Here is a 15,748-nt window from a genome sequence, read left to right on the forward strand (position 1 = left end):
CACATGTATTAGCTACTACATATGTATTAGCTACTACATATGTATTAGCTACTACATATGTAACAGGTCCCTGCAGGGTGGGCTGGTAGGACAAGTCTCTGCGCTGTCTATTGCTGATTTTACACCCAACAGCACGAGATTTCACTTCGTTAAAGTAATGAAAGGGGACGGACGGACGGACACATTAATCTATTGCAGGCTGGTACACTCAGTTTACAACTTCGTTCCTACCAGTATTAGCTAATACATATGTAGTAGCTACTAGTAGCTACTACATATGTAGTAGCTACTACATATGTATTAGCTACTACATATGTAGTAGCACAAGTAGCTACATAGCTGCTTGTGCTACTAGGATAATCCGGCACTGATGTATCTATCCGAACCGGTCCTTGCTCCCCGTCTCTCGACTCCCTACCCCCCAATTCACCACCAAAGTAGCTCCCACGATCGGCACGGTGTGCCGGGGGAGGTCCTCATCCAGCAGCGGATTGACAGAAGGGCTGTACTGTACTTGTTATGCACACTTTTTAAACAAATTGCCATCATCATTAGCATAGCTATCGAAGGATCACACGTGTAGCACATGTTTCTATGAAGTTGCATCAGTGCGGTCTGCATCTCCATACGTCGTACATTGTCAGCATGCATTAAGCTACTGAATTGTCGCGAATTACTGAAGCACGTGTACACAGCAGTCTACTATAATGTTACTGAACGCCGTGGGGTGGGGTGGGGGGGTTAGTTGACCATACTTCACTTCGCTGGTCGTTTGCGCGGGTTGGTGAAGGTGGGGAATCATTGGCGGTGGAAGCGAAGCGCGTTACAGCATTCGATATTTTGCTGTAACGCCCTCTGCTGACAACGTGGTGCATTTAAACACGTGACCGGCCAGAGTGCCGTTGACGGCGGGGGACGCGCGTGGACGAGAGAACACGCGCAAGTCAATGACGTGGGAGTAGAACAGTCGTCTATAATGTAGTGCAGTGTATAATGCAGTGTATAATGTAGTGTAGTGTATAGTAGTGCAGTGTATAGTAGTGCAGTGTATAATGTAGTGTAGTGTATAATGTTGTGTATAATGTAGTGTAGTGTATAATGTAGTGTATAGTAGTGTGGTGTATAATGTAGTGTAGTGTATAATGTTGTGTATAATGTAGTGTAGTGTATAATGTAGTGTAGTGTATAATGTAGTGTATAGTAGTGTCGTGTATAATGTAGTGTATAGTGCAGTGTAGTGTATAATGTAGTGTATAGTAGTGCAGTGTATAATGTAGTGTAGTGTATAATGTTGTGTATAATGTAGTGTAGTATTTAATATAGTGCATAGTAGTGCAGTGTATAATGTAGTGTAGTGTGTATAGTAGTGGTGTGTATATTAGTGTAGTGTGTATAGTAGTGGTGTGTATAGTAGTGTAGTGTGTACAGTAATGTAGTGTATAGTAGTATAGTGTATAGTAGTGTAGTGTGTATAGTAGTGTAGTGTATATAGTAGTGTGGTGTATAGTAGTGTAGTGTGTATAGTAGTGTAGTGTATAGTAGAGTAGCGTGTATAGTAGTGTAGTGTATAGAAGTATAGTGTGTATAGTAGTGGTGTGTATAGTAGTGTAATGTATAGAAGTGTAGTGTATAGAAGTGTCGTGTGTATAGTAGTGGTGTGTATAGTAGTGTAGTGTATAGTAGAGTAGTGTGTATAGTAGTGTAGTGTATAGTGTAGTGTATAGTAGTGTAGTGTATAGAAGTGTAGTGTGTATATTAGTGGTGTGTATAGTAGTGTAGTGTATATAGTAGTGGTGTGTACAGTAGTGTAGTGTATAGTAGTGTAGTGTATAGAAGTGTAGTGTAAAGTGTAGTGTATAGTAGTGTAGTGTATAGAAGTGTAGTGTATAGTGTAGTGTATAGTAGTGTAGTGTATAGAAGTGTAGTGTGTATATTAGTGGTGTGTATAGTAGTGTAGTGTGTATAGTAGTGGTGTGTATAGTAGTGTATAGTAGTGTTGTGTATAGAAATGTAGTGTATAGTGTAGTGTATAGTAGTGTAGTGTATAGAAGTGTAGTGTATAGTGTAGTGTATAATAGTGTAGTGTATAGTAGTGTAGTGTATAGAAGGGTAGTGTATAGTGTAGTGCATAGGAGTGTAGTGTATAGAAGTGTAGTGTAGTGTATAGTAGTGTAGTGTATAGAAGTGTAGTGTATAGTGCAGTGTATAGTAGTGTAGTGTATAGAAGTGTAGTGTATAGTGTAGTGTATAGTAGTGTAGTGTATAGAAGTGTAGTGTGTATATTAGTGGTGTGTATAGTAGCGTAGTGTGTAAAGTAGTTTTGTGTATAGTAGTGTAGTGTATAGTAGTGTAGTGTATAGAAGTGTAGTGTATAGTGTAGTGTATAGTAGTGTAGTGTATAGAAGCGTAGTGTATAGTGTAGTGTATAGTAGTGTAGTGTATAGAAGTGCAGTGCCTCCATAGAGCTCAAGGTGTTTGCTTAGCGACCACTCCCCTGTTAATGACGGGCTGTTGTAGGTACAAGAAATAAAAATTAATGCATCGATTAATCATGTTTATTTTTATATTATGTGTATATAATGTGGTTAGTAACTGTATGTACTAATATCACTGTTTAAACATGATAAATTCCTTTTTTTTGTGAAAAAGGGTAACTTTAGACGCTGTCGGAACGAATTAAGCCTCTAACGTGTATATCATATTCTCGCTTAACGAACAAATAAATCACCTAACGACCGGTTTCGCGGAGCCAACGACCGTGGTCAAGAGGGGGATCCTACTACCGTATTCCGCCCATTAACAAACGTGGCCTTGGGCAGGACCACGTCGCGAGAAGGACACGATGTGCTTTGGGCAACAATATCCCAGAGTCGTGGGGACGTGTCCGAGGCGACGTGACATGAGGAGATGGAGAGCGCCACGAGATTGACTCGTGTGCCCGCGCCGTGTGGATTATTCTCGTTACTTCACAAGACATGCAGAGGCCTTCATCCAGCGGTGCATCGATCATGGCCAACCATCGTTGATGAATATAAATACGTATAAGGTTTGTTGCATCATTGCGCATACGAAATGTTCTATCTAGAAAGGGGGGATGTTTACAGGTGACACGTTTAAAAAATATATAATAACAATATAAACAATTATTACTTCTATACGTATACAATTATTTAGTGATCGGGCGTGCATGCAATTCGAATAGCATTCGTGATAGGATTAACAGCTTTCTGCATTTGCCTTGTACGGCTTGAATACACGTGGCTTCTTTCCATCACGGGCCTCTGGATTCGAGCCACGACACTGTGGGACTCACTAACAGGCTCAGGGTACCACCCGTAGTGGTGGTGCATGGCTGCCCCATTAGAGACCCCTTTGATGTACATCAACATTGCCATCATTATTGGAACCCTGGAGATGCCCTATTCATGCGGAGATTTGAATGAGCAACGCGTGCTTGCTAATGAAGAACACGGACGGTGTTTTTTGTTTGTTTGTTGTATTTGCAATTCATATTTAAATTAAAGGGGCTATAGTCAAAGGGAAATTATTTGTAGAACACGACTAGAGAGAAGGCTTATCAACGAAAGGGAAAAAAATATATATTCTAATCTGGCATAGTCTTCAAACATTAGCGACGAGCTGTGTGTGTCTGTTATTCATGTGTAGACATAATTAGACATGGCCAGGGGTCGGCAAACCTGCGGCTCTCTGAAGGACTGCTTCGTGACGTTCTTTATTAAGCACCGTCTCATACTCACACGCATTGGGGCTCTTGAAATATTTAGTTTTTTTTACCGAACTCCAAAAAAATGACTCGTTATTTTGGTTGCCGACCCCTGGCCACGGTCAATTCATTGCCGGATAAAGGCCACCACAAATCACTGCTTCCTCCCCCGATCCTGCGATGTAATAATCCACCTTGCTTTGCACGCGAACTGATTTTAATTGTCCCATCTCTTACGGTGGATGTCCTGTCGAACACCTTCCATTTCTTGGCTGCCACTGCTTTATTTATATATATCTCTTACCATCGTCCATCCATTTTTAGCGACGTCTTCTACCCAAGCCAATTCATTTTATTCAGAGACGTGGGCTTGGGCAAACAAAGGCTGGAAGAGATGACGGCCGACGGTCGAGCCTAGCGTCGGAGTGGCAGTCAAAGAAGGGAACGTGTCCAACAGGTCGTCTACCGGGGAGTTACAGGTCAATTCGTGGGGTGCCACGGTGGCGAGGTGTTAACTACCTCGCCTGGTATACAGGAGGTCGTGGCTTCAATGCCGGCCCTGACGCCTGCTGTATATTTGGAGTTTGCGTGTCTCTCTCTCTGTGGTCGCGTGGATTTTTCACCGGGTCCTCCGGTTTTTGCCCTCCACATTTAGAATCAACGCGACGCGTTTTGAGCATTTGGCCGCTGTAAAATGTCCACGTGATGAGTCACCTCGTTGAGCTATCATTTGTGGCCAGGTCGCTTCTGAGAAAAGAGCTATGCAGCTAAGTTTTTAGTATTTCGTGTGCGGGAGCTCCATTCGACTGTGAGGTATGGATGGTGTGGGGGCTTTCATTCAGCAGCGGATGGACAATGGCTGATGATGTTGATGACTTCGAGTTTGTGCGGAGCGCGAGCTTACGATACGAACTTCTGTGGCGTGACGAAACAATTTCTGATGTTTCGGAGAAGATTATTAACAGGAGGTAGGTTTCGTATTGTGTAGGCTCAGTGTTAACACCGAAGTGTCAAAGCCAGACTGACAAAACTAAGAGACTTAGAGTTCAATATTCATTTACCACACTCACATAGGTCCATTCGACCACGGTAGTTTAATATGTCGGAGGCTCAGGAAACCAGAATAAGGTATATTTGGATTCTTAGGTTCCAGTGTTAACCTCAAACGGTCACAGGAGACAAATATACATTGAGGATTGAGTATCCACTGCAAACTCACAAGGCTCATGAAGCCATACTAATGCACGTTTGGGATTCTTACGTTTCACTTTCAATGTTCAAGACTCAACAGGCCAGACAAGTGCACGTTTAGTAAGCATTATGATGCCTCGGTATGAACGGACGAGGCTCATCGAGCCAGACTAGCAGATCGTTCGGCGAATATATACCGCATATATTTTAATGCCTCAAAGCCAGGTGAATGTATTATGAGGACACTTAGGCTTCACTGCCAATACAAAGTCCAGTTTACATACACAGCACAGACACGACTTCACGGACCAAGCACTGTTTCAACATGTTAAAGCAGCAGCCCTCAGTGCGGACACACGAGGGCGCATTTTCACACTTAGTGACACGGACCTCATACGCCAACGAATCAACAAGGATTTGCACATCACAATGAGACAAGATCCTCGTTGACCGTCGAGGATTTGAACGTACCTCAAGGGGATCAATCTCCCAGTGTCTCAGCTCAAGCAGGCCTTGGGCAATCCTCATCTCTTGTTGGCAGCCCTGAACCATTGTTGAAAATGACAAGTTATTGTACCAAAAGCCAACCTTAAAAGAAGCCAGCGACCTTTGATTATTTTCCAATAAATTAGTACTCAATGGATTTCAGAGCTGAGTGGACATGATCGCTCCAAGCTGTATCCAGACATTTTTTTTGTACCAGGGGCAAGGTGGCATCTTACCCCTGCCCTACTGCCCCCCGCTACAGATAGTTGAGTGCTGCATACATCCTGGAAGGGCATGATAACAAAGAGGTCTGTCAACGGACCAATCAGCCATTCATCACATCGATGAGCAAATAATGACGACTGGACTCGTTGAGCCCCATATAAAGCACATGGCATCAGAGGGAAGGACCTAGCAGGCCTTCATGTGGGTCCTGGAAAATGCCAAGTGAAGACAAAAGCGACCACTGTTGGGCTGGAATCAAACAGCGCAAAAATAATGCAGCGTCAACTGGTGTTACTGGGTTATATGGCACAAGGCCTTGACAAGTGCAGGCACTGGGTTGCCCAATGTGTCAGTGACACGGCGCGGACTACATTAGGAGTCTTATCAGCAGAGTGTAGTGTTAAATAACAATAGTTATTCAAACGGTGTGAGAGAGCATACGTTGCCCCAGAGCGTGCCTGGGTAATTATTTCAGCTGCTGCCTATATAAATGGGGCTGTAAAAGCGAGTAGTAGCTGTGCTTTCTGCGTGTCGCCTCTCATCCTGGTGCTGGAATTGTACTACCAACGGCGTCTTGGCTGGCGTTAAAGGCAAAACGCAATCCAGTTAAACATGCAACGTTTGGCCAATGTTGGGCCATTTGCCAAAGCTGGGCCAACGTTGGCAAGTGTTTTCTTCTTTGGTTCTTTCGGTAAAGTCACGTAGAATGAGAATACAATAATAAAATAAAACAATAAAATTCTCACGACGTTTCGGCCACAACACAAGTGGCCTTCTTCAGGTGAAAGGAACAAACCTGTCGGGACGACAGAGCAAGAATGAACGCTGCTAAGATTCGCAGCCACTTGTGTTGTGGCCGAAACGTCGTGAGAATGTTATTGTTTTATTTTATTATTTCATTCTCATTCTACGTGACTTTACCGAAAGAACCAAAGAAGATGAATCCTTGCAGTCACGAAAGCTTTAAATCGAAGTCGGCAAGTTTGTTTGAGACTATTTGGACACTGCGGGAACTTGAAAGCAGTTTCAGGAGTTTTTCGCTTTGCAGGATAATTCGTGATACGTTGGGAGACGTTGGCTCTGCTTGTGAAAGGGAACGGTGCCGGAAGCGTTCGGCGTTATTAATTAATCGCGCCCGTCGCCTTTCTTTGGCCACGGCTGCATTCTCCGCCTGTTGACGCGGTCACTGTGGTTCATGCGTCATTGTTAATGCGACAGTTATTTTGAAATCATTAAACGCTAGAGGAGGTCGCATCGCCTGCCAAACGCATGCACGAGCACGCGTTCACGCTTCAGCGGCCTCCTAAAAAAATAATTTCAACACTCATAAACATCAACAACAGCAACACCAATTTGAACCCTTTTTCACGAATGATGAGAATCTCTGACGGAATTCTGACAACGGCTGAACTGCAATGGTGATTTGTAAAAATGTCGAAACTTTGTCATTCGTCTCATTGTCCTACCTCTGCCAAAACACATAATGGTAAGATAAAAATACAACTTTTAGTGGTGTAAATCAATTGCGTATTAAACTCGCAAGATGGTAATATCACGTGACATGTATGCATGCTGAACTTCTTTCGCACCGTGCGTAGCCAACCGTGCTAATCGGAGGAGCAAGGCATGCAAAGCGTGCTGGAGGGGACCTTGCCCATGGGCACCTTCGCGTATTTTGGTGCCTATAAAAATCACCTTTTGTGTGTGTTGTCACTCTAAAAACAGCAAAGACAGCCATTAACCATCAATACAAGGTATGTGCCAGGCTCGATTCTCATTGAGGAAACGTGAGAATTGAAGTCTTGTTGAGAGGAGGACACAGAACGGACCCAGGTTTATAGTTTAGTCACTAAATGCTCAAGGAATCTACATACATCGTCACTTATAGCTACGAAGTATCTGGGATGCTCAACCAGTGCACACGGCTAGCAAGCAACTTCTCCATCTGTCAGCCTCACCAACTTTTCCATAACCACACCAACTCAATCACTAGCCTCATGCACACTGAGCAGCCTCGCACTCGTGACTATTATAATGATTTAAACCAGTTGTTTACACAGGAAGCCTGAGTCTTTATCGGGAAGGTTCTGGCAGGTTTTCGCAGTAGAGGGCTATCTTACTTTGTGTAACCCCACAATTAGTATTTTGCACATAATTTATGAGCATTGGGATATTTGGCTCAAAATAAAAGTATTCTTGTTTTTAAGCTGTGGGAGAAAACCATATAACCCGCAGGAAACCCGTGCAGAATAGGGCGAGAAACCTATACACTCCACACAGAAAGACGTCCGAGTCGGGATCGAACCCAGGTTTACCTTGCCCCGAGGCACAAGTTTTAACCACTGCGCCAGCTTGGCTCCGCCTACTGCAAATAGGCCACGCCCACTCGCCTGATAATCTCGCCCACCGGCCAGGTAGCCCCCGCCCGTTGCCCGTATCATTACTCCAGAATAAACAAACACCTCACTCGAGACCCAAATATCGCACTCTCCTGACTTTGACATACAGCACCTAGAAGACACTGGTGCACCACCAACCGCTTCAGAACATCAAGAGGCCGAGATGGGCACATCTCCTTAAACGTCTGGGACAACTAGTGGTCGTCTGTGAAAAAAAGCTCTAAAGCTCATTGGATTCCTCCGGTATCAATACATATTCTTGTTCTGTCCTGATTTGAAGCTTTCGTGACAGGCAGGAATCCATACCTACGTGACTTTACCGAAATAACTAGAGAGTATTTATTATTATTATTCTGATTAAATGGAACATTAAAGTCAAGCTACAGGAGTGCGGATGTGGCCATGAACCCAATCTATGGACCATATAGTAAACCATGTAGTCGGTGTGCTCCCTCAATCCAGGAGGAACAGCACAACTACACGAACTCTCTCCTGAAGCCCTCTCGTCGTGGCGAGCAGACCTCGACATTCGTATTTAGCTGCTGAACGTTTTGACATGAACAAGAATGGAATAGCATGAGGTTAGAAATCATGAAACCTGGCACAAATGTAGGATTCTCCCACATACTTCAGAGCCAGGACACACTGACACCGGCACTGCACCGGCCAAACTCGGACGTCTGGTACCTATAACTGACGCACAAAAACAAAGGAAAAGATAGCCCGTATAACCTTAGCAGGCCTTTGGGGCAAGTGGTGTTAGTGAGCACCCATGAAGGCCGGCTCGGCACACGAGGAGGTGGGTGGCCAGCACCACGCCCAGTCGACTGCCTCCCAATCTGCGATGTGTACGCATCGCACCAGGTAGTCATTTGAGGCCGAGTGAACCTAGGGAAGGCCCAGGACCGGTTCAGATAATCGTCCCTGGTGTTGGCCATGAGCGTGTCGCCAAGTTTTTAGCGTAGTGTGTTAACCGTTGCCCCACCGCTCCCCACAACTGCCAGACACGCACGTACGAACACACACACACACAAACACGTGTGGACTCACCCCAGGCGACACAAGCCAGCAGGAGGATTCTCTCTCCGAGGAACCGCCGGGTCCCCACATCTCCCCACCATCCTTCCCCGGCCCATGCAGAGAACTCCATATCATTCTCTGAGCCCCCGTCTCCTCCTCCAGTCCCTGCATCCCTTCACCATTCCTCCTGGGCCCATGCAGGGAACTCCACCGCTTCTTGCGAGCCCCCGTCTCTTCCTCGGGCCCCGGTACCCCTCCACCATCTCTCCTGGGCCCATGCAGGGAACTCCATCGCTTCCTGCGAGCCTCTGCTTCTCCCTCGGGCCCCGGTACCCCTCCACCATCTCTCCTGGGCCCATGCAGGGAACTCCACCGCTTCTTGCGAGCCCCTGCACCGGCCTCCTCCCTCTTAGAGCCCGAGTCTTCCGCAGATCCCCTGTGCTGCACCAGCACCGACGGGAGGATACGTTGATGAAACCATCAAGACGCATCACTGAGGTCAACTCGACCTGACTTAGCTTAAAGCACCCATAACACGATCACCAAGTCGGTGCAACTGAAGAAAAGGACCATTTTTTATTTATTTAAAGCTTTAGTGACTGCAGGGATTCATATTCTTGGTTCTTTCGGTAAAGTCACGTAGAAGAGAAACAATAAAAATATAAAACAATAAAACATTATTGTTATTGTTTCCCTTCTACGTGACTTTACCGAAATAACCAAGAATATGAATCCCTGCAGTCACGAAAGCTTTAAATCAAAATCAATATACCTACCTGTTAATCATTATCACGAGCCACTGAATGATTAGTTCCATCATCTTCAATAATCGGATAACCCGACCCATTTTCTTCACGAGTTACATTATCTTCATTCGTATTTTGTAAATTATCATCCCAGACACCATTATTCCCAATGACCACAATCATTAGCTCAATGATCACCAAACCCATCATCACCATCAACAAGCAATGCAATCACGCTGCTAGTCTTGGCTTGAGCCGGCTCTGATAATGGTCCCGAACCCGAGTCTCAAGACCCTGAGCCTGCGTCTGCGTGTCTCTCCGTGTCCCCCAGTGTCTCCCCGTGTCTCTCCGCGTGATTGCAGCCACACTCAGGAGGAGTTCCTCGAGCTTGAACAAAACCGCTCGTGCGTTTTTGAGCTGAGCTGAGCCGTGTTGGTGCCAAACTCATGCCGAGCTGCGACGAAACTTACCGGCCGAAGTCTATGATTTTAGAATCGATTGATCGATTTGTGAGGTGGGTGGGTGGGGAGCAGGGTGGGGAGGGTCCCATACCCCGCGGGAAGTGTGGGGGGACTCGGCTGATCGTGACGTAGGTTGGCCCTCCACGATCACCTGTTGGGGAGACAAAGACAACAAAAAGTTCCCCCGTATAGCCTTAACAGACTGTAGAGGCAAGTCCTGTTAGCGAGCACCTATGAAGGCCGAGGGGGTGGGTGGCCAGCACCACGCCCGACCGCCTTTTTCTCCCCAGTGACGATGTTTACACACCGCACTAGGTACTCATTTGAGGCTGAGTCGACCTAGGGGAGGCCCGGGACCGGTTCAGATAATCGTCACTGGTTGGCCGTGAGCGGAAATCGAACCCGGGTCGCCAGGTTCATAGCGCAGCGCGCTAACCACTACACTATCGCTCCCCACATCACACACGAGGGATGCCATTCGATTTGCAATTGCATCAACTCATCCACACTCAATATCATCAAACCACACTCACACATTCAGCATCACCCACTGCCTCATGCCATCCTCATTATCCCACATCCTAACCATCACACCCACCCCTACTCCTCACCCATCCGTCGAAGCTGACCCCCGTGGGCTGTGCGCGGGGGTCTGTCTGGGGTCCCAGGGAGGCGGCGAGGTGAAGCGAGGAGAGGGCATCCGAGCGGCAGAGGGGACCCCCTCCCGGGGCACCCCCTCCCAGGGCCCCCGACAGCCCGGGGTCCAGGCTGCGGGTCGCACGCAGCCGTGGGTGGCAGCGAGGGGGTGGCGGCTGCTGCTGCTGCTGCTGCATGACGTCCGATACCTGCAAAGACAAAGATCCCTTAACAGACTGTAGTGGAAAGTGCTGTTAGCGAGCACCTAAGAAGGCCGAAACGGTACACGAGGGGGTGGGGGGGGGGGGGGCAGCACCACGCTCGTCCGCCTTTGTTTCCCCAGTGGCGATGTTTGCTCACCGCACCAGGTAGTAATTTGAGGCTGAGTCGACCTAGGGGAGGCCCACGACCGGTTCAGATAATCGTCACCGGGAACCGAACCCGGGTCGCCGGGTTCCATAGCGCAGCGCGCTAACCGCTCCACCACCGCTCCCCACACTGCCTGTCTGCACTTGCGCACCTGTACGTACATTGCACTGCACCAATGCAGCCACACTTGTGTACATACGCACAGCTCTACACACGCGCGCCCATACACATACCCGTACACAGCGCTGTATACACTCACCTTCACACCAGTACACACACACATTTACAACAGTACTTATGTACAAAGTACAATCGCTTGTACATACACCTGTACACACATCAACCTCATGCACACGCATTCATCTGCACGCACTCACGTGTACACACCAACGTCCGCACACACTCGTACACACAGAAACATGTACGCACGCGTACGGGCAGACTCACCTGTAGACACACACAAAGCGCGAGCACGACAACACCCCCCCCCCCCCGCACGGGTATCGAACTTTAGTCCTGATGAAGTGTGGACCATGAATCCCTCTCTGGCTTCATTCACCGAGCGGTTGCAATGAGCCTCGTTTAATGAACCTGACACACTCAACCGAGTGCTCACCGATCACCTGTGGACTCTCACCCGTACTTGTGTGCGTGTGTGCGTGCGTGTGTGTGTGTGCCCGCGCGCGTGTTCATATTTGGACAAGAGTCGGCAAATAACCTTCCGGTTTATGTATTAAAATTAAACTTTAACGAAACATGAAGTTCATAACGCACTCGGAGGACACAGCACGGTTAATTGGCTGGATAATGGGTGGCACGCGCGCCAATTTGCGACCTCTAGACCCCCACCCACCCAGACACATTTAGAAAGTGTACACAAAAACACGTGGACGCATTTAAAGAGTGTACCCAGAAACACGGCTCCAGACCAACGACATGCAATATTGAGATACTGCTCATTCGTCCGTGGCAATGTTTTTGATGTGGTGGTCATCCATCCAAACGCCATCCGAAGCGTATTGCAGGTGATCTGGTCAAGGGGTTTGTTGTATCAACGTTGAAAAAAGGACACCCATAAACATTAATGAAGTATACCTAGAAACGCGAAAACTGTATACAATTGCAGGTTGCACCTCGGCATCGTCATCATCATCATCAGCCATGTTCAATCAACTGCTGGATGAAGGCCTCCCTAGGCCCTTACCATCTTTCAGGGTTCTGTGTTGTAACAATGCACCTGTACATACGTGTAAATATTTACAAGGTGTACCTAGGCACACCGGGCATACGCATACAACACGTGTACACATTTAAAAAAGTGTACTCCCACGAGGAATGGAACGTCGGAGTGGACATAAACCGAGGAGATGTAAACAATGAAATCAGCTGGTGTGCAGGTGCGAGGTGGATTGCCAAATCGCAGAATCGCGACGAGAGATACGGCGGTCTGGCGGAGGTCTTAATCTAGCAGTGGATTGATCACGGATGGTGATATCACCGGAATCTATTTGCGCATCAGCAGCAGCAGTAGCGTCTGAGACCTCTCTCCCTACCAAATGGCAGAGTGGAAGTGATTTCGTTAAACAAATATATATCGACATTAACTTGGTGAAAAGCAACTGCGCTGGGCAGTGGTGCAGAGACAAAGTTAAAATATATTTAAAACGCAGCACATTCGCCAATAACACTGTGGCCTTAAACGAAAAGAAAAAAAAAACACGTAATAGGTGACGTTTCGGGCAATGGCTCTTCAAAGCACGAAAGTAGATCTCGTCTAAGTTGACTTTTGAACGAAAAAAAAGTTAAAAGCCAAAGAGAGTGTCCAGCAGGTGTCGGAGCAGGAGCACTCCTGGACGCGTGGAGTTATTGGGGAGCGTCACACGCGCCGAGAGTAGGAGCTGGAACGTTTTTTTGTCTTCATACTTCATCTGGTTCTGCAGTGGCGTTTAATATCTTACCCTCCCCACCTCCAAAAAAAAAACACGTGGGCATATTTAATGAGTGCGCTCATAAAGACGGCTCCACATTTACAAAATGCATTGCAGAATACTGGCGCGCAATTCTGTTCACCGGAAAATATCAGAACGTGGAAACCCGAAGTGCACCAAGAAAGTTCAAGACGTAGTAGGCTTTCGCGACCAATAAAATCCATAACATAGGTTTTATTTTAGGTTAGATCGCGTAAATATAAAATGTGTTGTTAAACCCATCACCACCCGACACAGCCAATTAGTAAGGTTGTCACGTAACCAGAACATGCCAATTCGTTACTCGCATAGCACAGCAGTGTGTTGGAGAGCGAATCTACAACATTGACAATATGAGCAGGACGTTTCGCCAGTAACTACAACTGGCTTCATCAGGTGACAGCCAGATTTGTGGAGAAATCCCCCTGTTTCGTTCCTTAAATATCCTCTGTACTAGTAACGAATTGGCATGTTCTGTTTACGTGACCAACCTTACTAATTGCCGATCTAACCCAAACAAACCTCTATGATGGATGCACCAAGAGACATTGGAGGATGTACATTCCCGGCGCTTTCAACAACCAACCGCTAGACCCAGGGGTCGGCAAGCTGCGGCTATGAAGCCGCATGTGGCTCTTTAAGGACTGCTTCTTGACGTTATTTATGAAGGACCACCGTCTCGTATTCACCAAGGTGCATTGCAGCTCTTGAAATATCTTTATTTTATTTTATTTGACCGAATTCGAAAAATTGTTTTACTCTTCTCGTTATTTTGGTTACCGACGCCTGCGCTAGACAAAGGCCTTGCCACGTGGTGCCGGTCATGGGGCTTGTTTGACCATACTTCGCCACGCTGGTCTGTGCAGGTTGGCGAAGGGGAAGGCGGAGACCGGTGACTAGGGAATGTATTGCATGTGGTGCATCAGTGCGTTTTGTCGGCTGTACGTGTTGCTGACGTTCCCCGCGCATATTTAAAGGGACATTCCCGCACATCGAATCCTATTTTCCTATTGACTTCAATAATATCATTGGAGATGCGTTCCTATGGAAACAAATTCGGCCCTATATTTCATGTAAAAATCTAAAACGTAATAAATGAAAAAAATACTCAAATTAAGTCGCGACGTAAAATATACTGTGCAGTACTTACATCGTACATGTATGGGGTTTTTTTGCACTTCTGCTATCATATGCACGTAATGGCCTCTTTCCAGACATCTTGAGTTACTTTTAATGAAGTAAGAACGTTGAAAAAGGGTGGGTGAAATCCTGCGCAAATGTTGTAGTTTTCTGAAAGCGAAATTCCGTATATCGAGTTTTCGTATAACGAAGCGTGGCTTAAGGGAAAAAACAGCGCATCTGATTTTTTTCATTTATTTGGTATAGCCCTGTGAGCCATTCGGCTCTTGAATCGGGTGCAACCGCAACAAACAAAAAACAAAACATGAACAAGAAAACATCTTAAAGTGACTATGTGACTGTGCAAACAGAAAATCCAGTAAAAAAACAGCAAAATATTTCTGAAAAAGCACCATACACCAACGCTGTCTGCAAAAATCCCAGTGGGATGCAAGTCAAACAACAACAACAACCACAAGACAACTTATATTAAGGCCATCAGTCTAACTCCGTACTACAACAAACAATCATGGCCAAACCAACAAACGTTTTCGACATCACCAAAATAAGGCCATAAAAGCAATGTAACAGTGATCATAACATACGATATAAGATTTATATAATGTTGTGCGGTCGGAGTGTCTGTCGGACTCTATGCTCATCTGTCTCTGTCGTATATTCGTCTGCTTAAGCATCTTTAAAAATACGAATTCGGGCATCCATTGATTTACGGAAAAGATGCCCTTGAACAATTGTCAATTAAACAAAATTCCGTACATAGAACCCTAGGTTTGCCATTGACTTCAATTACAGTATATACCTATATCGAATTTCTTCTCTAATTAATAAGTTACGTTCTAGTGAAATTGCAAATTATGAAGTGCCTTACAACGAGGGATCGCTCTATTAACAACTTTGGACTCACCGAAACCAGCATAATCGGTTGTCAGAAGGTCGTAGAACAAAGCGATTCAAGTGTCATGCAGAGATTCCTCGCTGAGTCTCAAGACTCCTTGTCAGGAAAGCTTCTGCTACATTTGACCTGTTTGGTTAATTCCACGAACGGGCGCTTGTCTTCACGTGTGAGGAAACCGGAGAACTTTCGAGAAAATCCAACACACTTACACGAGGGGACAATACTGCATCAGTCCATGAGCCAGAGCAGAAATTGGTACCATCTCATGTGGCAATATTTTAGTAGTACTGACACATATATATGGACCAATGAGAGCTAATTATTTCAATAGTCCACTCATTTTAAATACGGAATTATTTGTTATCGGCCACATAAATAAATAAATTCGTTCATGAGGCTATCCACATATACAAGCACAGAGACAATTTCAACCGAGAAGATGGATTCTATCTTAGCAATCATTGGAAAGATTTGATAAATCATTTCAGT

At 46.0% G+C, this 15,748-nt stretch overlaps 1 protein-coding gene across 1 annotated transcript in view; it reads right to left on the reverse strand.

Moving 5' to 3' along the window:
- The window catches only part of LOC116953494 (rho GTPase-activating protein 6-like), an 88,037-nt gene extending 76,950 nt beyond the window's left edge, over positions 1–11,087 (reverse strand). Inside the window, exons 1-3 of the mRNA XM_076073978.1 lie at positions 10,864–11,087; positions 10,344–10,403; positions 9,076–9,486 (exon numbers count right to left, since the gene is read on the reverse strand). Of these exons, the coding sequence (XP_075930093.1) occupies positions 9,076–9,486; positions 10,344–10,403; positions 10,864–11,085 (693 nt within the window). The 5' untranslated portion in view covers positions 11,086–11,087. The remainder of the gene's footprint in view (positions 1–9,075; positions 9,487–10,343; positions 10,404–10,863) is intronic.
- Between the last annotated feature and the right edge of the window lie 4,661 nt (positions 11,088–15,748).

The sequence above is a fragment of the Petromyzon marinus genome, chromosome 3 (assembly GCF_048934315.1).
Source record: "Petromyzon marinus isolate PM22_M1 ecotype Great Lakes invasive population chromosome 3, UKy_Petmar_22M1.pri1.0, whole genome shotgun sequence".
Classification (NCBI taxonomy): Eukaryota; Metazoa; Chordata; class Hyperoartia; order Petromyzontiformes; family Petromyzontidae; genus Petromyzon; species Petromyzon marinus.